The 23,356-nt window shown below is 48.4% G+C and overlaps 1 protein-coding gene across 1 annotated transcript in view; it reads right to left on the reverse strand.

Annotated features, from left to right (window-relative positions):
- The window catches only part of WDHD1 (WD repeat and HMG-box DNA binding protein 1), a 118,539-nt gene extending 101,056 nt beyond the window's left edge, over positions 1-17,483 (reverse strand). The window contains exons 1-3 of the mRNA XM_060261842.1: positions 17,392-17,483; positions 10,239-10,350; positions 2,947-3,098 (exon numbers count right to left, since the gene is read on the reverse strand). Coding sequence (XP_060117825.1) covers positions 2,947-3,098; positions 10,239-10,350; positions 17,392-17,468 — 341 coding nt within the window. The 5' untranslated portion in view covers positions 17,469-17,483. The remainder of the gene's footprint in view (positions 1-2,946; positions 3,099-10,238; positions 10,351-17,391) is intronic.
- Between the last annotated feature and the right edge of the window lie 5,873 nt (positions 17,484-23,356).

The raw sequence follows: 23,356 nt of genomic DNA on the forward strand, positions 1-23,356 counted from the left end.
GACTGGCAAATAGGTGCAAGAGTAAAGAAAGCGCTCTCAATGTGCAAGACAATTTCACACACCCTACTTTTCAGAGGGATTTATTAGGAAAGGGAAAGTTGCTTTCTTTCCACCTCTCCCACCCCTCCTTCCTCTCATCGATTTGCTTTCCTTCCTTCCCTCTCTTGGCCTTTTCTGTAGCAGGAACTTTTTTGTATATTAGGCCACACCCGCGATGTAGCCAATCCTCCAAGAGCCTACCAGGCTCTTTTTACAGGATTGGCTATATTAGGAGTGTGTGGCCTGATATGCAAAGGAGTTCCTGCTACAAAAAACGCCCCGTTTCCTCCTGTCTTGCAGCACTCAAACATCTAACGTTCATGTCTTGCGGCTCTCAAACATCTGACATTTATTCTATGTGATTCTTATGTTAAGCAACTTTGGCCACACCTGTCCTATACCAATGCTCCACCCACAACACCACACTGCTCGAACTGCAGTACACCAGCCCTGATGGCTATATATTGAGCCACTTTGGTGTAGTGGTTAAGTGTGCGGACTCTTATCTGGGAGAACCGGGTTTGATTCCCCATTCCTCCACTTGCAGCTGCTGGAATGGCCTTGGGTTAGCCATAGCTCTCGCAGGAGTTGTCCTCAAAAGGGCAGCTTCTGTAGAGCCCTCTTAGCCCCACCCACCTCACAGAGTGTCTGTTGTGGGGGAGGAAGGGAAAGGAGATTGTAAGCTGCTCTGAGTCTCTGATTCAGAGAGAAGGGCGGGGTGTAAATCTGCAATTCTTCTTCTTTATAAACAGACTGTATTTACACAGCATTGGAAGAAGTTCTGAAAAATTTTCCACACCATATCAATGCTACCATTGTGGTAGATAACTCACTGAAAATGTCAAGACAGTGTGCAATTGCAATAAAAAAGGTCAATGCCATGCTGGGAATTATTAGGAAGGGAATTGAAAACAAATCAGCCAGTATCATAATGCCCAGTATAAATCGATGGTGCGGTCTCATTTGGAATACTGTGTACAATTCTGGTCACCGCACCTTAAAAAGGATATTATAGCATTGGAAAAAGTGCAGAAAAGGGCAACTAGAATGATTAAAGGTTTGGAACACTTCCCCTATGAAGAAAGGTCAAAACGCTTGGGGCTCTTTAGCTTGGAGAAACGTCGACTGCGGGGTGACATGATAGAGGTTTACAAGATTATGCATGGGATGGAGAAAGCACAGAAAGAAGTCCTTTTCTTCCTTTCTCGCAATACAAGAATTCATGTGCATTCAATGAAATGGCTGAGCAGTCAGGTTAAAATGGATAAAAGGAAGTCCTTCTTCACCCAAAGGGTGATTAACATGTGGAATTTACTGCCACAGGAGGTGGTGGCAGCTACAAGCATAGCCAGCTTTAAGAGGGGATTGGATAAAAATATGGAGCAGAGGTCCATCACTGGCTATTAGCCACAGTATATATATATGTGTGTGTGCGTGTGTGTGTGTATACACACACGCATATATTGGCCACTGTGTGACACAGAGTGCTGGACTGGATGGGCCATTGGTCTGATCCAAAAGGGCTTCTCTTATGTTCTTATGTGACAGAGTGTTGGACTGGATCGGCCACTGGCCTGATCCAACATGGCTTCTCTTATGTTCTTGTGTGTGACACAGAGTGTTGGACTGGATGGGCCATTGGCCTGATCCAGCATGGCTTCTCTTATGTTCTTATGTGTGACACAGAGTGTTGGACTGGAGGGGCCACTGGCCTGATCCAACAGGGCTTCCCTTCTGTTCTTATGTGACACAGAGTGTTGGACTGGATGGGCCATTGGCCTGATCCAACATGGCTTCTCTTATGTTCTTATGTGTGACACAGAGTGTTGGACTGGATGGGCCATTGGCCTGATCCAGCATGGCTTCTCTTATGTTCTTATGTGTGACACAGAGTGTTGGACTGGATGGGCCACTGGCCTGATCCAACAGGGCTTCCCTTCTGTTCTTATGTGACACAGAGTGTTGGACTGGATGGGCCATTGGGCTGATCCAACATGGCTTCTCTTATGTTCTTATGTGTGACACAGAGTGTTGGACTGGATGGGCCATTGGCCTGATCCAACAGGGCTTCCCTTCTGTTCTTATGTGACACGGAGTGTTGGACTGGATGGGCCATTGGCCTGATCCAACATGGCTTCTCTTATGTTCTTATGTGACACAGAGTGTTGGACTGGATGGGCCATTGGCCTGATCCAACATGGTTCTCTTATGTTCTTATGTGACACAGAGTGTTGGACTGGGTGGGCCATTGGCCTGATCCAACACGGCTTCTCTTATGTTCTTATGTGACACAGAATGTTGGACTGGATGGGCCATTGGCCTGATCCAACAGGGCTTCTCTTATGTTCTTATGTGACACAGAGTGTTGGACTGGAGGGGCCATTGGCCTGATCCAACATGGCTTCTCTTATGTTCTTATGTGACACAGAGTGTTGGACTGGATGCGCCATTGGCCTGATCCAACATGGCTTCTCTTATGTTCTTATGTGACACAGAGTGTTGGACTGGATGGGCCATTGGCCTGATCCAACATGGCTTCTCTTATGTTCTTCTGTGACACAGAGTGTTGGACTGGATGGGCCACTGGCCTGATCCAACATGGCTTCTCTTATGTTCTTATCCAAAGCCAGGGCTTTTTTTGAGCAGGAACACACGGAACGCAGTTCCGCCTGGCTTAGTGTCAGGGGTGTGTGGCTTAATATGCAAATGATTTCCTGCCAGGCTTTTTCTACCAAAAAGCCGTGTGTGAAACAATGGTGACGTCAGGGGGTGTGGCCTCATGTGCAATGAGTTCCTGCTGGGCTTTTTCTGCCAAAAAAAAAAAAAAAGCCCTGCCGAAGACTATATTCAAAGTTCATAATACACAAAGGCTGCAGACTTCCCCTTCACATTTCTGGGTCAAACTACCTGGATCCCGCAGCAACTTTGGTCCCGTCGGCATTGAAAGTCACGTGGTTTGCGTTCATGGTGAAGCGGGTCAGGACGCCATCTGGAACGCCGTCTGGGAACGTGTGGATCTGGAGGGTGTTGTTCGATACTGCAGTAATCAACCTTCCGTTCTGCAAATAAAATGATACCTTTTCGAGTCAACTTGTGGAACTCCGTACCACAGACTGCGGTGTCGGTCACTTGTGTAGACGGGCTTTAAAATGGGCCAGGCGAGGCTGAGAGAGGGACTGGCTCAAACTTCACGGCTGAGGGGGGATTTGAAGCAGGCTTTCCCATGTACTAGTCCAGGGCTGGCCAAACTTGCTTGACATAAGAGCCGCATAGAATAAATGTCAGGGGTTTGAGAGCCACAAGTTGAGGAGGGAGGGAGGGAGGGAGGGGAGGGAGGGAGGGAGGGAGGGAGGGAGGGAGGGAGGAGGGAGGAAGGGAGGGAGGGAGGGAGGAAGGAAGGAAGGAAGGAAGGAAGGAAGGAAGGAAGGAAGGAAGGAAGGAAGGAAGGAAGGAAGGAAGGAAGGAAGGAAGGAAGGAAGGAAGGAAGGAAGGAAGGAAGGAAGGAAATGGGGAGGGAGGGAGGAAGGAAGGAAGGAAATGGGGAGGGAGGGAGGAAGGAAGGAAGGAAATGGGGAGGGAGGAAGGAAGGAAGGAAGGAAGGAAGAAGGAAGGAAGGAAGGAAGGAAGGAAGGAAGGAAGGAAGGAAGGAAGGAAGGAAGGAAGGAAGGAAGGAAGGAGGGAGGGAGGGAGGAGGGAGGGAAGGGAAGGAGGGAAGGAAGGAAATGGGGAGGGAGGGAGGGAGGAAGGAAGGAAATGGGGAGGGAGGGAGGAAGGAAGGAAGGAAGGAAGGAAGGAAGGAAGGAAAGGGAAGGAAGGGAAGGGAAGGAAGGGAGGGAAGGAAGAGAGGGAAGGAAGGGAGGGAAGGAAGGGAAGGGAGGGAGAGAAGGGAGGGAGGGAAGGGAGGGAGGGAAGGGAGGGAAGGGAGGAAGGGAGGGAGGAAGGAAGGAAATGGGGAGGGAGGGAGGGAGGAAGGAAGGAAATGGGGAGGGAGGGAGGAAGGAAGGAAATGGGGAGGGAGGGAGGAAGGAAGGAAGGAAATGGGGAGGGAGGAAGGAAGGAAGGAAGGAAGGAAGGAAGGAGGAAGGGAGGAAGGAAGGAAGGGAGGAGGGAGGGAGGGAAGGGAGGGAGGGAAGGAGGGAAGGAAGGAAGGAAGGAAATGGGGAGGGACGGAGGAAGGAAGGAAATGGGGAGGGAGGGAGGAAGGAAGGAAGGAAGGAAGGGAGGGAAGGAAGGGAAGGGAGGGAAGGAAGGGAGGGAATGAAGGGAAGGGAGGGAGAGAAGGGAGGGAGGGAAGGAGGGAGGGAAGGGAGGAAGGGAGGGAGGGAGGGAGGGAGGAGGAAGGAAGGAAGGAAGGAAGGAAATGGGGAGGGAGGGAGGGAGGAAGGAAGGAAGGAAATGGGGAGGGAGGGAGGGAGGGAGGGAGGGAGGAAGGAAGGAAGGAAGGAAGGAAGGAAGGAAGGAAGGAAGGAAGGAAGGAAGGAAGGAAGGAAGGAAGGAAGGAAGGAAGGAAGGAAGGAAGGAAGATGGGGAGAAGATTTTGGATTTATATCCCTCCCTATACTCTGAATCCCAGAGTCTCAGAGCGGTCACAATCTTCTCTACCTTCCCCCCCCCCCTCACACAACAAACACCCTGTGAGGTAGGTGGGGCTGAGAGTGCTTTTCTAGCAGCTGCCCTTTCAAGGACAGCTTCTATGAAAGCTCTGGCTGACCCAAGGCCATCTCAGCAAGTGCAAGTGGAGGAGTGGGGAATCAAACCCGGTTCTCCCAGATAAGAGTCCGCACACTTCACCACTACACCAAACTGACTCTCACTGGAGAGTTAGAGTTAGAAAGAAAGCAACTTTAAACGCATTCTCCAAGCCATTGGCTGGCTTGGCTTAACAAAGTGACTCTCCTAGCTGGCCAATGGGGTGTTAGGGGCTTAAAGAGCCACATGATATGTGTGAAAGAGCCACATGTGGCTCCCAAGCTGCAGAGGGTAAGTCTCGCTGAAAGAGGGTAGGTCCTCGCAGGCCCTGCGGAACTGAGCAAGGCTCCGCAGGGCCCGCACCTCCTCTGGTAGTTGATTCCACCAGCGGGGAGTCGTGATTGAGAAGGCCCTTTCCCTTGTAGTTTTCAGTATGGCCTCCTTCGGCCCGGGGATTATCAGTAGATTTTGTGAACCTGATCTCAGCACCCTCTGGGGTACATATGGGGAGAGACGGTCCCTAAGGTAGACAGGTCCTCGGTCATATAGGGCTTTAAAGGTAATGCCCAGTTTGGTGTAGTGGTTAAGTGTGCGGGACTCTTATCTGGGAGAACCAGGTTTGATTCCCCACTCCTCCACTTGCACCTGCTGGAATGGCCTTGGGTCAGCCATAGCTCTGGCAGAGGTTGTCCTTGAAAGAGCAGCTGCTGGGAGAGTCCTCTCAGCCCCACCCACCTCACAGGGTGCCTGTTGTGGGGGAGGAAGGGAAAGGAGATTGTGAGCCACTCTGAGACTCTGTCCTTGGAAGGGCAGCTGCTGTGAGAGCCCTCTCCAGCCCCCCCCACCTCACAGGGTGCCTGCTGTGGGGGAGGAAGGGAAAGGAGATTGTAGGCCGCTCTGAGACTCTGTCCTTGAAAGGGCAGCTGCTGGGAGAGCCCTCTTCAGCCCCACCCACGTCACAGGGTGCCTGTTGTGGGGGAGGAAGGGAAAGGAGATTGTAGGCCGCTCTGAGACTCTGTCCTTGGAAGGGAAGCTGCTGTGAGAGCCTCTCCAGCCCCACCCAACTCACAGGGTGTCTGTTGTGGGGGAGGAAGGGAAAGGAGATTGTAGGCCGCTCTGAGACTCTGTCCTTGAAAGGGCAGCTGCTGGGAGAGCCCTCTCCAGCCCCCCCCCCCACCTCACAGGGTGCCTGTTGTGGGGGAGGAAGGGAAAGGAGATTGTAGGCCGCTCTGAGACTCTGTCCTTGAAAGGGCAGCTGCTGGGAGAGCCCTCTCCAGCCCCACCCACGTCACAGGGTGCCTGTTGTGGGGGAGGAAGGGAAAGGAGATTGTGAGCCGCTCTGAGACTCTTCAGAGTGGAGGGTGGGATATAAACCCAATATCTTCATCTACCTCACAGGGTGTCTGTTGTGGGGGAGGAAGGGAAAGGAGATTGTGAGTCGCTCTGAGACTCTTCGGAGTGGAGGGCGGGATATAAACCCAATATCTTCATCTACCTCACAGGGTGTCTGTTGTGGGGGAGGAAGGTAAAGGAGATTGTGAGCCGCTCTGAGACTCTTCGTAGTGGAGGGTGGGATATAAATCCAATATCTTCTTCTTCATCTTCTTTTGTAACAGATCTGGTACACAACTGGCAGGCAGTGCAGCTCCCACAGCCTTGGATAGGATAAATCCTACCTCCGCAAAATTGCACGGGCACAAGACATGCGACAATCACAGAACAATTCCCTCCTGCAAATTCTACTGAACAAGAATAGTGTAAATATAGCTACACAGGAAGGATGAGGAGGAGGAGGAGAAGAGGAGGAGGAGATTGGTTCTATACCCTGCCCTTTGCTAGCCAAAGGCGTTGCTTAACGTAAGAGCCAAACAGAGTAAACCATCTCCTTTCCCTTTCCCTCCCCACAACAGACACCCTGTGAGGCATGCGAGGCTGAAAGAGCTCTCCAGAACAGCCTTGAGAGAACTTGTGGATGACCCAAGGTCACACCAGCAGCTGCAAGTGGAGGAGTGGGGAGTCAAACCCAGTTCTCAATTCTTGCTCAATTCCGCAGGGCCTGTAAGACAGCCCTCTTCCGGCTGGCTTACAACTAACCGGCACTGCAATCTGAAATCGAGTGTAGTTTTATAATATTGCTGTATGTTTTAATATTTTAATTATGTAAATGGTGTGAATTGTTTAAATTTTAATCATGTAAACTGTACGAAATGTTTACACTTTTATATTTTTATGTTAGATTTTATATGCTGTAAGCCGCCCTGAGCCACTTCGGTGGAAGGACGGGATATAAATTACAAATAAATAAAAAATAAATAAAATTTTAAAAAAAATTCTCCCAGATAAGAGCCCGCACACTCCACCACTACACCAAACTGGCTCTCAGCTAAATCCTGCCCATGTCTACTATGCTGCTGTGGGGGTGGGGGGGGGGAGCAGGAATCACAACGCAAGACCAAAGATTAAAGAGCAGAAGGGAAGGATGATGGCTGAGCTCAAGAGCACACAGAAAACAACACGCAAGCGTGATGAGCTCACGATGCTACAGGCTTTTGGGGAAGTCTACCATTGCATGTGTCAATAAGCCTTCTGTAAAAGTGAATGGTTTTATACGTGTAGGACAGCGATGGAACAGGTGCCTCAAGAGCCACCTGTGGCTCTTAGCAACATGTCACCTGCACTGTGTTTCGGGGAAGTGGGCAAGCCCCACCTGTTAGGACTCGTGGTTGGGGATTCCCACGCTGAAACCGGAAGAATGGCTATGAACATATATGAACATATGAAGCTGCCCTATACTGAATCAGACCCTTGGTCCATCAAAGTCAGTATTGTCTTCTCAGACTGGCAGCGGCTCTCCAGGGTCTCAAGCTGAGGTTTTTCACGCCTCTTTGCCTGGACCCTTTTTTGGAGATGCCGGGGATTGAACCTGGGACCTTCTGCTTCCCAAGCAGATGCTCTACCACTGAGCCACTGTCCCTCCTGCTCTCCAGGGTCTCAAGCAGAGGTTTTTCATGCCTACTTGCCTGAACCCTTTTTAGTTGAAGATGCTGGGGATTGAACCTGGGACCTTCTGCTTCCAAGCAGATGCTCTACCACTGAGCCACCGTCCCTCCCTTTTTTGCCCCCGCGACGGGCCGGGGCTCCGCCTCCCGCGCGGAGCGCCTTCTGCCCGCCTGGAGGGGGGGCATCACGACAGACGCTTGGCCGACCCCTCTGGTGGCTCGACAAGAGGAGGGAGTGGGGAGGCTAAGCCACAAGCCTCCCCGAAGTACAGCACTCACGCCAGGGATGGAAGCAGACATGGCTCTTTCGGTTGCTGGTAACTGTGAACCGTGCCCTGACAAGATGGCCCAGGCTAGCCTGATCTCATCAGATGTCTGAAGCTAATCGGGATCAGCATTGGTTAGTACTTGGGTGCAATGTTCCCTCTAAGCCGTGGAGTCACGTGAGCAACAATTCTACTTTGGGAGCTACTGGCATTAAAGTCATGAGCTACTGGCATTAAAGTCGGAAGCTCCTGCATAAGTTAGTTTGCCCTAGGGCTATTTTTCCTGACCCAAGACAAAAACGTGCGAGCCGGAGGCCAAAAATCTGTGAGCTAGCTCGCACTAACACTGCTTGGATGGGAGACCACTAAGGAACCCCAGGGGTTACTCTGCAGAGACATGCGGAGGCAAATCACCTCTGTTCTTCTCTTGCCTCAAAAACCGTACAGGGTTGGCATAAGTCAGCTGCAAGTTCGCTTTCCATCACCACCACCAAACTGCAAATGTGGCTCTGCTATCAAGGGCACTACTGATTTGGAAGAAGATACTGGATTTATATCCCGCCCTCCACTCCGAATCTCAGAGCGGCTCACAATCTCCTTTATCTTCCTCCCCCACAACAGACACCTTGTGAGGTCGGAGGGGTTGAGAGAGCTCTCCCAGAAGCTGCCCTTTCAAGGACAGATCTCAGAGCGGCCTGAAATCTCCTTTATCTTCCTCCCCCACAACAGACACCCTTTGAGGTGGGTGGGGCTGAGAGAGCTCTCCCGGAAGCTGCCCTTTCAAGGACAGAGTCTCAGAGCGGCCTGCAATCTCCTTTCCCTTCCTCCCCCACAACAGACACCCTGTGAGGTGGGTGGGGCTGGAGGGGGCTCTCCCAGCAGCTCCCCTTCCAAGGACAGAGTCTCAGAGCGGACTACAATCTCCTTTCCCTTCCTCCCCCACAACAGACACCCTGTGAGGTAGGTGGGGCTAAGAGGGCTCTCCCAGAAGCTGCCCTTTCAAGGACAACCTCTGCCAGAGCTATGGCTGACCCAAGGCCATTCCAGCAGCTGCAAGTGTAGGAGTGGGGGAATCAAACCCGGTTCTCCCAGATAAGAGTCCCTGCACTTAACCACTACCCCAAATTTCAAGGCATTTAGGAGGTGAGTTTCTTCAAAAAGCAGTCTCAATAGGCTCGTCTTAACTTGTCATGATCACAAGAGGGCAGACTGGGAACACGTTTCACAGACAAATTTCCTTTACGGAAAGACTCTGTAATTTTTAACTTGGAAAACATTAGTCTGCAGACAAGGAAGTTGTATTAAGGTCTGAAGAAAGTACAGCTTAATTCAGATGACATGTTAACTAATGCAGTGTTACCAATTTATCTTTTTTTTTTTGCAGAAGAGAGCTGCTAATGCCAAACGAGAAATCTGTAATGCTGATATTTTATGAGGGACTGAAGAATTGAAGAAGAATTGCAGATTTATACCCCGTCCTGCCCTCTGAATCAGAGACTCAGAGCGGCTTACAATCTCCTTTATCTTCTCCCCCCACAACAGACACCCTGTGAGGTGGGTGGGGCTGAGAGAGCTCTCCCAGCAGCTGCCCTTTCAAGGACAACTCCTACGAGAGCTATGGCTGACCCAAGGCATTCCAGCAGGTGCAAGTGGAGGAGTGGGGAATCAAACCCGGTTCTCCCAGATAAGAGTCAGGGCACATCACCACTACACCAAACTGGCTCTCTGCAATTGCTGCAATTCTACTTTTCCATCTAGCCCAGAAGCAAAGAATGGATAAAAAGTTATAAAGACAATGAAATAAACGATCCACTCAGGACTTGTTCATGAAACAAAACTAACGATGGCATGACACAGCTTGAATAGAGTACGCAGGCAACAGAGTAAATGTTTCACAAAGTTACTTGGATAAATTATTAGGGATAAATTATTAGGGACGCCACTTTGTTCGGCTTACTGAAATAAAAGCCCTATTATGCAATTTTTGCATCTTTAATGTATCATGTTAAGATACATTCTGTTAAAAAACAGTTCCGTTTTTAGATTTCAGATTGGTTCTACAACCCCAATCCAATTGCATTGTTTATTGATCACACCGTCTTCCCACTTCTATTGACTCGCTTTGGATAACCTGCCTTGAGTCCAAGTGAGAAAGTTGGATAATAAAGGACATAAATAAAAGGAACTCCACTGAGTTCCCGCTACAAAAAAACAGCCCTGTGTAAGAACGCTTTGACTACAGTACCATCAGAGCAAACGAATAGGCCTTTTCTCCCACGTTAATGGACTTGGGGTCGTCGTCATCCAGACCTTCCCAAATCCTGACGTCTCCGTCGCTACCGCAAGTTATGATGCAGCTATCAAAACAGAACAAAATCATCATCACGAGTTCACGCATACAAAAGCAGACGCAAACTAGTAAGCATCATAAACGTCAAGTTTGTATTACGGTGAGGGGTGGGATTCTAGCAGGAGCTCCTTCGCATGTTAGGGTATACCCCCCTGATGTAGCCAATCTGCCAAGAGCTTATAAGGCTCTTTTTTGTAAGCTCTTGGAGGACAGGCTACATCACACCCTAATATGCGAAGGAGCTCCTGCTAGAATCCCACCCATGATTACGGTACGTAATGGTTCCATTCAAACCCACTAGCAGCCCATGAATAAGCTGGCACGATCAGCGCTCCATCCCTCCTGCCCCCAACACAAAAGCAGCTGATGAGTGTATTTATTAAATATTTTTAGAATGCCTTTCCCTCAATAGAGAAACAAGGCTGTTCACAATATAAAACCAAATACAACAGCAGTATAAAGTCAGAGCTGCAAAGGGGCTGTGACTTAGTGGTAGACCATCTCCTTGGCAGGCAAAAGGTTCCCGGTTTAATCCCCAGCATCTTCAGCTAAAAAGAACCAGGCAGTGCGTGATAAGAATGTAAGAGAAGCCATGTTGGATCAGGCCAATGGCCCATCCAGTCCAACACTCTGTGTCACATAAGAACATAAGAGAAGCCATGTTGGATCAGGCCAATGGCCTATCCAGTCCAACACTCTGTGTCACATAAGAACATCAGAGAAGCCATGTTGGGTCAGGCCAATGGCCCATCCAGTCCAACACTCTGTGTCACACATAAGAACATAAGAGAAACCATGTTGGATCAGGCCAATAGCCCATCCAGTCCAACACTCTGTGTCACACATAAGAACACAAGAGAAGCCATGTTGGATCAGGCCAATAGCCCATCCAGTCCAACACTCTGTGTCACAAAGTGGCCAAAAAACCCCAGGTGCCTTCAGGAGGTCCATCAGTGGGGCCAGGACACTAGAAGTCCTCACACTGTTGCCCCTCTCAAGCACCAAGAATACAGAGCTTCACTGCCCCAGACATAAGAATATAAGAGAAGCCATGTTGGATCAGGCCAATAGCCCATCCAGTCCAACACTCTGTGTCACACAGTGGCCAAAACCCTAGGTGCCATCAGAAGGTCCATCAGAACACTAGAAGCCCTCCCACTGTGCTCCCCCAAGCACCGAGAATACAGAGCATCATTGCTCCAGACAGAGAGTTCCATCTATACCTTGTGGCTAAGAGCCACTGATGGACCTCTGCTCCAGATGTTTGTCCAATCTCCTCTTTAATCCTTCTGTACTTGTAGCTGCCACCACCTTCTGTGGTAGTGAATTCCATGTGTTAGTTACTCTTTGGTATTTCCTTTAATCCATTCTAGTCTGAATGCTCAGCAATTTCATGGAGTGCCCACGAATTCTCGTATTGTGAGAAAGACAGAAAAATATTTCTTTCTCTACCTTCTCTGTCCCATGCGTAATCTTGTCAACCTCTCTCACGTCACCCCTCAGCTATCCCCACTCTTCCACTTGCAGCTGCTGGAATGGCTTTGGGTCAGCCATAGCTCTCATAGGAGTTGTCCTTGAAAGGGCAGCTACTATAAGAGCTCTCTCAGCCACCTACCTCACATGGTGTCTGTTGTGTGTGTGGGGGGGGAGGTAAAGGAGATTGTGACCACTCTGAGATTCAGAGTATAGGGCGGGATATAAATCCAATATCATCATTTCTCCATCCCATGCATAATCTTGTCAACCTCTATCATGTCACCCCGCAGTCGACGTTTCTCCCAGCTAAAGAGCCCCAAGCGTTTTAACTTTTATTCATAGGGAAAGTGTTCCAACCCTTTAATCATTCTAGTTGCCCTTTTCTGCACTTTTTCCAATGCTACAATATCTTTTTTTTTTAGGTGTGGCAACCAGAATTACACACAGTATTCCAAATGAGTCCACACCAACCATTTATACAGGGTGTTATGATACTGGCTGATTTGTTTTCAGTTTCCTTCCTAATAATCCCCAGCACAGCGTTGGCATTTTTTAAAAATTGCAGTCGCACACTGTCTCAACATTTTCAGTGAGTTGTCTACCACGACCCCAAGATCTCTCTCTTGGTCAGTGTGTCCACCAGTTCAGACCCCATCAATATGTATTTATAGTTAGGATTTTTGGCCGCAAGGTGCGTTACTTTGCATTTCAGTGTGTTTTTACGTGTTTATATTATACTGTCATGTGTTTCAGTTAATGCTTTACTTAATTGGTTTAAATATTTTATTTGCGTTTTAAACACTTCATAGTCAAACATGCAATTTAGGGCCCGAATCGGGCCCCCGGAGGTCTCCTATCAGGCCCCCAAGCAACTGGCCGTCATCTGCTTCCTTCTCCCTATATCTTGCTTCCTTCTGCATCACAGCTTGTTTTGCAAACCTTGCTCAATTGCACAGGAACCACAGAGCAAAACCTCTATTTTCTCCGTTGGCTGAGGCTCCTCCATGGGGGGAGGGAAGGGGGGGGAGGCAGAGCTTGTTTTTCCAGGCTCTCAATTGAACAGCAGAGCTACTGAGCCAAGCCTCTCTTCCTTCTATTGCCTCTATTGGAGAGCCAGTGTGGTGTAGTGGTTAAGCGTGCGGACTCTCCGGGAGAACCAGGTTTGATTCCCCACTCCTCCACTTGCACCTGCTGGAATGGCCTTGGGTCAGCCAAAGCTCTGGCAGGAGTTGTCCTTGAAAGGGCAGCTGCTGTGAGAGCCCTCTCCAGCCCCACCCACCTCACAGGGTGTCTGTTGTGGGGGAGGAAGGTAAAGGAGATTGTGAGCCGCTCTGAGACTCTTCGGAGTGGAGGGCGGGATATAAATCCAATATCTTCATCTACCTCACAGGGTGTCTGTTGTTTGTGTGGGGGAAGGTAAAGGAGATTGTGAGCCGCTCTGAGACTCTTCGGAGTGGAGGGCGGGATATAAATCCAATATCTTCATCTACCTCACAGGGTGTCTGTTGTGGGGGAGGAAGGGAAAGGAGATTGTGAGCCGCTCTGAGACTCTTCGGAGTGGAGGGCGGGATATAAATCCAATATCTTCTTCTTCTTCTTCTTCTGAGGCTCCTCCCAGCCCCCTGGGGAAGGAAGGAAAGAGCCACAGCTTCCTTTGCCCCATTCCCTGGATCCCAGGGGAGAAATACAAAGAAAGCACCTTTAGGACCAATGAGCGCTAACGTTTTAAACAGGCCTCGGATTCAGTGGGAGCTCACAGGAGCACAGCTCCTGAACCTTTCTGACAGTTCCACCTCCTCCTTCCCACCTTGTCCATTGAATAGGTGCAGCTACATAACATTCCCTGGGTGAGCTCCACCACCTATTTGTCTAGGGGAGCCAGTTTGGTGTAGTGGTTAAGTGAGTGGACTCTTATCTGGGAGAACCAGGTTTGATTCCCCACTCCTCCACTTGCACCTGCTGGAATGGCCTTGGGTCAGCCTTGGCTCTGGCAGAGGTTGTCCTTGAAAGGGCAGCTGCTGTGAGAGCCCTCTCCAGCCCCACCCACCTCACAGGGTGTCTGTTGTGGGGGAGGAAGGGAAAGGAGATTGTAGGCCGCTCTGAGACTCTGTCCTTGAAAGGGCAGCTGCTTTGAGAGCCCTCTCCACCCGACCCACCTCACAGGGTGTCTGTTGTGGGGGAGGAAGGGAAAGGAGATTGTAGGCCGCTCTGAGACTCTGTCCTTGAAAGGGCAGCTGCTGGGAGAGCCCTCTCAGCCCCACCCACCTCACAGGGTGTCTGTTGTGGGGGAGGAAGGGAAAGGAGATTGTAGGCCGCTCTGAGACTCTGTCCTTGAAAGGGCAGCTTCTGGGAGAGCCCTTTCAGTCCCACCCACCTCACAGGGTGTCTGTTGTGGGGGAGGAAGGGAAAGGAGATTGTAGGCCGCTCTGAGACTCTGTCCTTGAAAGGGCAGCTGCTTTGAGAGCCCTCTCCACCCGACCCACCTCACAGGGTGTCTGTTGTGGGGGAGGAAGGGAAAGGAGATTGTAGGCCGCTCTGAGACTCTGTCCTTGAAAGGGCAGCTGCTGGGAGAGCCCTCTCAGCCCCACCCACCTCACAGGGTGTCTGTTGTGGGGGAGGAAGGGAAAGGAGATTGTAGGCCGCTCTGAGACTCTGTCCTTGAAAGGGCAGCTTCTGGGAGAGCCCTCTCAGCCCCACCCACCTCACAGGGTGTCTATTGTGGGGGAGGAAGATAAAGGAGATTGTAGGCCTCTCTCTGTCCTTGAAAGGGTAGCTGCTGTGAGAGTCCTCTGAGCCCCACCCACCTCACAGGGTGTCTGTTGTGGGGGGAGAAGATAAGGAGATTGTAAGCCGCTCTGAGTCTCTGATTCAGAGAGAAGGGCGGGGTATAAATCTGCAATTCTTCTTCTTCTACAAAACGACCCCTGCCAGCAGCTCACAAAGTGGAATTTTTGCTCACAGGACTCTGCAGCTTAGAGGGAAGATCGGTACCTCGGGATCCTCTTGTGCATTGAATAGTATGTGCAGCTGCATAACAATCCCTGGATGAGCTCCACCACCTATTTTTCCACAAAGCGATCCCTGTTTTTAAGCATGTTTTAAGTTTTTTAAAAATATATATTTGTTTCTGTGTCCTTTATAAAGTTTATCTCTCTGCTACCTAATCTTAAAACACGGCTCAGCTCCACCCAACAGGGCCTGGCCCAACAAGGTGTAAATGAGATCCGGCCCTCATAACCAATGAGTTCGAAATCCCTGTTTATGAAACGTTTTAACGTTGTGCTGAATGTTTACCACAATGCGGGTGGGAAGGAGGGATAGAAATGTTCTAAATAAATCAAGGTTTCAACGTATCAGCCACCAGAAAAAGATGCTGGACTCTGGCAAGCCACCCCAGATGACTTTTCCCAGAGCTTAGCAATCTCCAGCTGGCGTACCGTTGGTTCCCTCAAACTCCGACTCAAGAGATCAAGGAAATCATAACAGCACATAAAGGGGCAATTCTGTTGAGCAGGCTGAAAACAGTCCAAGCTTCTGAGAATTTCATAGATCAATAGCAGGATCTTGAACTGTATCCAAAGGATAACAGGAAGCCAGTGCGTACATCACAGCTGTTTCAGGCTACGCCAGCAACTGGGGAAGTCACTTTGGCACTGCCGAGGTCTATTTTTGCAGGACTCCGCTGCGATGCTTTGAAAAAGGCTGGGCGATTGTACTAGTTAGCTCCTTATTTGGCTCCCATGGCCCTCGTACGTGGGCCAAAGTTGTTTTGTCTGTGTGCCTTCGGAAGCTTTTCATTGTCCCACCTGGCACAGAAGGAATTCTATTTGGCTCAGACATAACTATGCAAGTCAGCGAAGACAATTCTTTTCCGGCCAGGGGCTAAATAAACCTCTTCAAAGCTGTTTCCTAACACGTGTAACCATAAGTTATCCAAAAATTCCTTACAACGGACCCAAAAGGGAGAAGAAGATGACATTGGATTTATATCCCGCCCTATAATCTGAATCTCAGAGCAGTCACAATCTCCACAATCTGAGTAGGCAGTGAAGTGGCCAAGTTTGCAGATGACACTAAATTGTTCAGGGTGGTGAGAACCAGAGAGGATTGTGAGGCACTCCAAAGGGACCTGTTGAGGCTGGGTGAGGGGGCATCAACGTGGCAGCTGAGGTTCAATGTGGCCAAGTGCAAAGTAATGCACATTGGGGCCAAAGATCCCAGCTACAAATACAAGTTGATGGGGTGTGAACTGGCAGAGACTGACCAAGAGAGAGATCTTGGGGTCGTGGTAGATAACTCACTGAATATGTCAAGACAGTGTGCGATTGCAATAAAAAAGACCAACGCCATGCTGGGAATTATTAGGAAGGGAATTGAAAACAAATCAGCCAGTATCATAATGCCCCTGTATAAATCAATGCAGTCTTATATGGAGTACTGTGTGCAGTTCTGGTCACCGCACCTCAAAAAGGATACTATAGCATTGGAAAAAGTGCAGAAAAGAGCAACTAGAATGGATAAAGGTTTGGAACACTTTCCCTATGAAGAAAGGTTAAAACTCTTGGGGCTCTTTAGCTTGGAGAAACGTCGACTGCGGGGTGACATGATAGAGATTTACAAGATGATGCATGAGATGGAGAAAGTAGAAAAAGAAGTTTTTTTCTCCCTTTCTCACAATACAAGAACTCGTGGGCATTCGATGAAATTGCTAAGCAGTCAGGTTAAAACGGATAAAAGGAAGTACTTCTTCACCCAAAGGGTGATTAACATGTGGAATTCACTGCCACAGGAGGTGATGCTACAAGCATAGCCAGCTTCAAGAGGGGATTGGATAAAAATATGGAGCAGAGATCCATCAGTGGCTATTAGCCACAGTGAGTGTGTGTGTGTGTATTGGCCACTGTGTGATACAGAGTGTTGGACTGGATGGGCCATTGGCCTGATCCAACATGGCTTCTCTTATGTTCTTATGTCCTTTACTTTCCCTCCCCTCCACCCCGTGAGGTAGGGGGGCTGAGGGAGCTCTCCCAGCAGCCGCCCTTTCAAGGACAACTCTTGCAAGAGCTATGATTGACGCAAGGCCATTCCAGCAGCTGCAAGTGGAGGAGTGGGGAATCAAACCCGGTTCTTCCAGATAAGAGTCCATGCACAACCACTACACTATATTACTTTCATTATTACTGATGGGGGGGGTGGGAAGGGCAGTGGCTTGCCTAAATCTGTGGCTGAGATGTGAATGAGCACTTTAAGTGGAATTTCATTTTCTCACAGCACAGTCCCAAGGACACTTTCTTGGGAGGAAACTCCCATAGGGAAGTAGGATTCGGAGCAGACCTGCTTTGGATCGCTCTGTTAGACACGATGCGACACTAACTCTCAAAGTCATTTCACAATAGATAAAAAATTCCTGACGCAGAAAACATTTCCGCACAGGAAACTGTGTGCATTCCTCTCCTAGGCCTTCTCATCCCAAGTGCAGTAGATAAGCAGCATCAGCGATGCCTTTCTACCACGTACACATTTTCTCTTTCAAGGATTTGCACTGAGCAATACAATCCCCTCAGCCGCTTACCTTCCAGCGTCATTAAAGCAGACATCTGTGTGGCCTTCGGTGTGGCCATACCTCATTGGCTTCTGGTACAAAGGCATTTTTCTCTAGACGCGTCTAAAAAAAAAGTTGAAATGAACAAACAAGTACAAGCCGTTTGGCAGAAAACAAGTCAAACTTTGAATCGTAGAATAAGCACAAGGCGCCTGTCTCTAGCAGGAAAGGCAGCACAATTGGCTCCCTTCCTGGAGCAGGACGATCTGGCAACAGTGACCCATGCAACGGTCACCTCAAGGTTGGATTACTGTAATGCCCTCTACATGGGGCTGCCCCTGTGCCGAACCCAGAAGCTGCAGCTTCCTAGACGGGAGCACATTCAGCTGGGCCTCCAGGGACTGCATTGGCTGCCAATAACATACCGAGTTCGGTACAAGGTGCTGGTTATGACCTTTAAAGCCCTATATGGCCTAGGACCTGCCTGCCTTAGGGACCGTCTCTTCCCATATGCTCCCCAGAGAGTGCTGCGATCCGGCTCTCGAAATCTGCTTGTAATCCCTGGGCCAAAGGAGGCCTGGCTGAAGTCAACTTGGGACAGGGCCTTCTCAATCACAGCCCCTTGCTGGTGGAACCAGTTACCGGAAGAGGTCAGGGCCCTGCGGGATTTTGGACAGTTCCGCAGGGCCTGTAAGACAGTCCTCTTCCGGTTGGCTTATAACTGACCGGCACTGAAATATTCTGAAGGAAAAAGAAGAAGAAGAAGAAGAAGAAGAAGAAGAAGAAGAAGAAGAAGAAGAAGAAGAAGAAGAAGAAGAAGAAGAAGAAGAAGAAGAAGAAGAAGAAGAAGAAGAAGAAGAAGAAGAAGAAGAAGAAGAAGAAGAAGAAGAAGAAGAAGAAGAAGAAGAAGAAGAAGAAGAAGAAGAAGATGATGATGATGATGATGATGATGATGATGATGATGATGATGATGATGATGATGATGATGATGATGATGATGATGATATTGGATTTATATCCCGCCCTCCACTCCGAAGAGTCTCAGAGCGGCTTACAATCTCCTTTCCCTTCCTCCCCCACAACAGACACCCTGTGAGGTGGGTGGGGCTAGAGAGGGCTCTCACAGCAGCTGCCCTTTCAAGGACAACCTCTGCCAGAGCTATGGATGACCCAAGGCCATTCCAGCAGGTGCAAGAGGAGGAGTGGGGAATCAAACCCGGTTCTCCCAGATAAGAGTCCGCACACTTAACCACTACACCAAACTGGCTCTCTGGAAGATAGCACACTGACGTTGACCGATATTGATATTAGTTGTTTTTAATTACGTAAATTATTATGTATTTTGATTCCTAAATTCTATTGTTAGAATTTCTATGTTGTCAGCCTCCCTGAGCCCGCCTTGGTGGGGTAGGGCGGGATATAAATCAAATAAACAAAAAAATAATCACACCGTGGCAGACTTGAAACCGTATCGTTTCCTGTTTTGTGTCACAAACCTTTTACTTTTTTTATTTATCTCACTTAATTTGCTTGTCTTTTTCTCTAACGTGGACCCAAAGAGGGTCAACGTCGTTCTCCGCTCCTCTGTTTTATCCTCTCAACGATCCTCCAAAGCAGGGGTGTCAAACTCATTTGTTATGAGGGCCGGATCTGGCACAAAGGAGACCTCGTCGGGCAGGGTCATGTGTGTACCTATTTAAGATTAGGTAGCAGAGATATAAACTTTTTTAAAGGACACAAACACGACTAAAAAAAAAAACACCTTAAAATAAAACACGCTTAAAACATTAGAACTTATTGGTCTTAAAGGTGCTTTCTTTGTATTTCTCCCGGGGGATCCTAGGAACAGGACAAAGGAAGCTCTTTCCCTCCCACCCCAGGGGACCAGAAGGGGAAGGAGCCTCAACCAATGGAGAAAATCAAGATTTTGCTCTGCAGCTTCTGTGCGATTGACCAAGCCTTGCCAAGCAAGTTGAGATGCAGAAGGAAGCAAGAGAGAGGGAGAAGGAAGCAAACAAGAGTCAGTTGCTCGGGGGCTTGATAGGAGCCCTCTGCGGGCCTGATTCAGCCCCCAGGCCACATGTTTGACACCCCTGCTCTAAAGTAAGCTAGGCCGAGAGTTTGTGATTGGCTCAAGGACACCCGGAGAGCTTCCTTGGCAACATGAGGATTGGAATCTGGGTCTCCTAGCCTAACATTATAATCACTACACCACTTAGGACCAATTCGCACATTGCGTTTTGTTACTGGCACACATCTTAAAGTGTCTCTTAGTCTTAGAATTCCAACCACTTCGTGCTTAGGACCAATTTCAGGTGCACAACAGCCATTGTGGTGTAGTGGTTAAGAACGGCAGAGCCTGATCTGGGGAACTGGGTTTGACTTCCCACCCCTCCCTATGAAGCCTTCTAGGTGACCTTGGGCCAATCACAGTTCTTTTGAACTCTCTCACCCCCGCCTGAGAGAGAATGGAATTGTAAGCCACTTTGAGACTCCATAAGATAGAGAATTGGAATATTGTGTACAATTCTGGTCACCGCACCTCAAAAAGGATATTCTAGCATTGGGAAAAGTGCAGAAAAGGGCAACTAGAATGATTAAAGGATTGGAACACTTTCCCTACGAAGAAAGGTTAAAACACTTGGGGCACTTTAGGTTGGAGAAACGTCGACTGCGGGGTGACATGATAGAGGTTTACAAGATGATGCATGGGATGGAGAAAGTAGAGAAAGAAGTAGTTTTCTCCCTTTCTCACAGTACAAGAACTCGTGAGCATTCAATGAAATTGCTGAGCAATCGGGTTAGAATGGATAAAAGGGAGTACTTCTTCACCCAAAGGGTGATTAACATGTGGAATTCACTGCCACAGGAGGTGGTGGCGACTACAAGCATAGCCAGTTTCAAGAGGGGATTGGATAAAAATATGGAGCAGAGGTCCATCAGTGGCTATTAGCCACAGCATATAATTGGAACTGTCTGGGGCAGTGATGATCTGTATTCTTGGTGCTTGGAGGGGGGCAAAGTGGAAGGGTTTCTAGCCCCACTTGTGAACTTCCTGATGGCACTTGGGTGGGTTTTTTGGCCACTGTGTGACACAGAGTGTTGGACTGGATGGGTCATTGGCCTGATCCAACATGGCTTCTCTTATGTTCTTAAGGTAAGGAAAGGAAAGGTCCCCTGTGCAAGCACCACGACTGGTGCTTCCACAGGGGACTACCTTTACCTTTACCTTTTTATGTATATACACACACACACATACACACACGCGCAAACATATATATATATACACACATATATATAAGCACACACACACACATATACACACATATATACATATACACACAAATATAAACACACATACACAATACATGCATACGCACACACATATACATATACACACATAGACAGACATATACACGCATATACAGACACAAATATATACACATATGCACACACACATATATATACACACATATATACACACAAATACATATATACACATATATATACACAAATACATGCATACGCACATACACACATATACACACATAGACATACATATACACACATATAGACACAAATATATACACATATGCACATATATATATACACACATACATATACACACATATAGACACAAATACATGCATATGCACACACACATATATATATACAGCCGCCCTGAGCCTGCCCTGGCGGGGAGGGCGGGATATAAATAAAAAGTATTATTATTATTATATACACACATATACACACAAATACATGCATATACAGACACAAATATACACACATATATACATAGACACACATATACATAAACATATACACATACAGAAATACACGCATATGCACACACATATATATACACACATATACACACAAATACATGCATATACAGACACAAATATACACACATATATACATATACACACATATACATAAACATATACAAATACAGAAATACACGCATATGCAGACACATATATATACACACATATACACACAAATACATGCATATACAGACACAAATATACACACATATATACATATACACACATATACATAAACATATACACATACACAAATACACGCATATGCACACACATATATATACACACATATACACACAAATACATGCATATACAGACACAAATATACACACATATATACATATACACACATATACATAAACATATACACATACACAAATACATGCATATGCACACACATATATATACACACATATACACACAAATACATGCATATACAGACACAAATATACACACATATATACATATACACACATATACATAAACATATACACATACACAAATACATGCATATGCACACACATATATATACACACATATACACACAAATACATGCATATACAGACACAAATATACACACATATATACATATACACACATATACATAAACATATACACATACACAAATACACGCATATGCACACACATATATATACACACATATATACATATACACGCATGTACATACAAATATATACATACATACACGCATATATACATATACACGGACATATACACGCATACACACACACAAATATATACACGCATACGCGCACACATACACACACACACGCATGCCTACACATCTCCACACACACATCTATAATATCGCTGGCCTCATGGTGCGGGAGGCGCAGCGGAAACCACAAAGCGGCCCAGGCCGCAGGAGACGGAAGGAAGGCCCCCCTCCCCTCCCCCCCTCATTCCTCCTCCATCGGGGGGGAAGGCGGGTAAGGACCCCCCCACAAAACCCCCCAGCAAGCGGGGAAAGACCCAGGCCCCCCTCACCGGCGCGGCCTCCCCCTCCTCCTCTCCTCGCCTCTCCCGCCGGCTTCGAGTTTTCCCGCGCTCTGGGCCTGAGGCGGAGCCGGGCGGCGTCTGGGGCTGGGCTGGGCCGGGCCTGCTAGGCCGCCTCCTCCTCCTCCTCCTCCTGCCCGGATCCTGTCACCGCAGCCGCCGAAGGGGGCCGGCCGGGCGATGATGCCGGCGTCGGGGGAGAAGAAGCGCCTCAGGCCGGACGGCTGACGAGAGGCAGGCCCAGGAGGGGGACGAAGGAGGCGCCGCCACACCCCCCCCCCCCACGGTCTCTCTCTCTCTCTCCCTCTCGCCTCCATTGCGGCCCCGCTTTGGCCTGCTCTTCGCCCCCACGCCTCCCGGGCCTCTTTCTCCCGCTTTTCTCCCTCAAACACTCCAAAAACCCTGTTTCTCTTTCCCCTCCCCCTCTTTGCCATTGCAGTGCATCTTCTAGCCAGAACTTCTCTGCAATTTTCTGTTCTGCCCCCCCCCCATTGCATCTCCTATTTACACCATAATCTATTCCCCCCTTCCCATCGTTGCATTGCATCCCCTATTCAGAATTCCTTTGAAGTTTCCTATTCTGCCCCCCCATCCCATCCCATCTCCTATTTACACCATTCTCTATTCTCCCCTTCCCATCATTGCATTGCATCCCCTATTCAGAATTCCTTTGAAGTTTCCTATTCTGCCCCCCCATCCCATCCCATCCCATCCCATCTCCTATTTACACCATTCTCTATTCTCCCCTTCCCATCATTGCATTGCATCCCCTATTCAGAATTCCTTTGCAGTTTTCTGTTCTGCCCCCCATCCCATCACATCTCCTATTTACACCATTCTCTATTCTTCCCCTTCCTATCATTGCATTGCATCTCCTATTCAGAATTCCTTTGAAGTTTCCTATTCTGCCCCCCATCCCATCCCCATTCTCTATTCTTCGCCTTCCCATCATTGCATTGCATCTCCTATTCAGAATCCCTTTGCAGTTTTCTGTTCTGTCTCCCCCATCCCATAGCATCTCCTATTCAGAATTTCATTGCATACTTCTCTATTTTCTTCCTCCCCACAGTTGCGCTGCATCTCCTATTCAGAATTTCTTTGCAGCTTTCCATTCTGAACCACCACCAGCACCACCCCGCCCATCCCAT

This window comes from Heteronotia binoei, chromosome 21 (genome assembly GCF_032191835.1).
Source record: "Heteronotia binoei isolate CCM8104 ecotype False Entrance Well chromosome 21, APGP_CSIRO_Hbin_v1, whole genome shotgun sequence".
Lineage (NCBI taxonomy): Eukaryota > Metazoa > Chordata > Lepidosauria > Squamata > Gekkonidae > Heteronotia > Heteronotia binoei.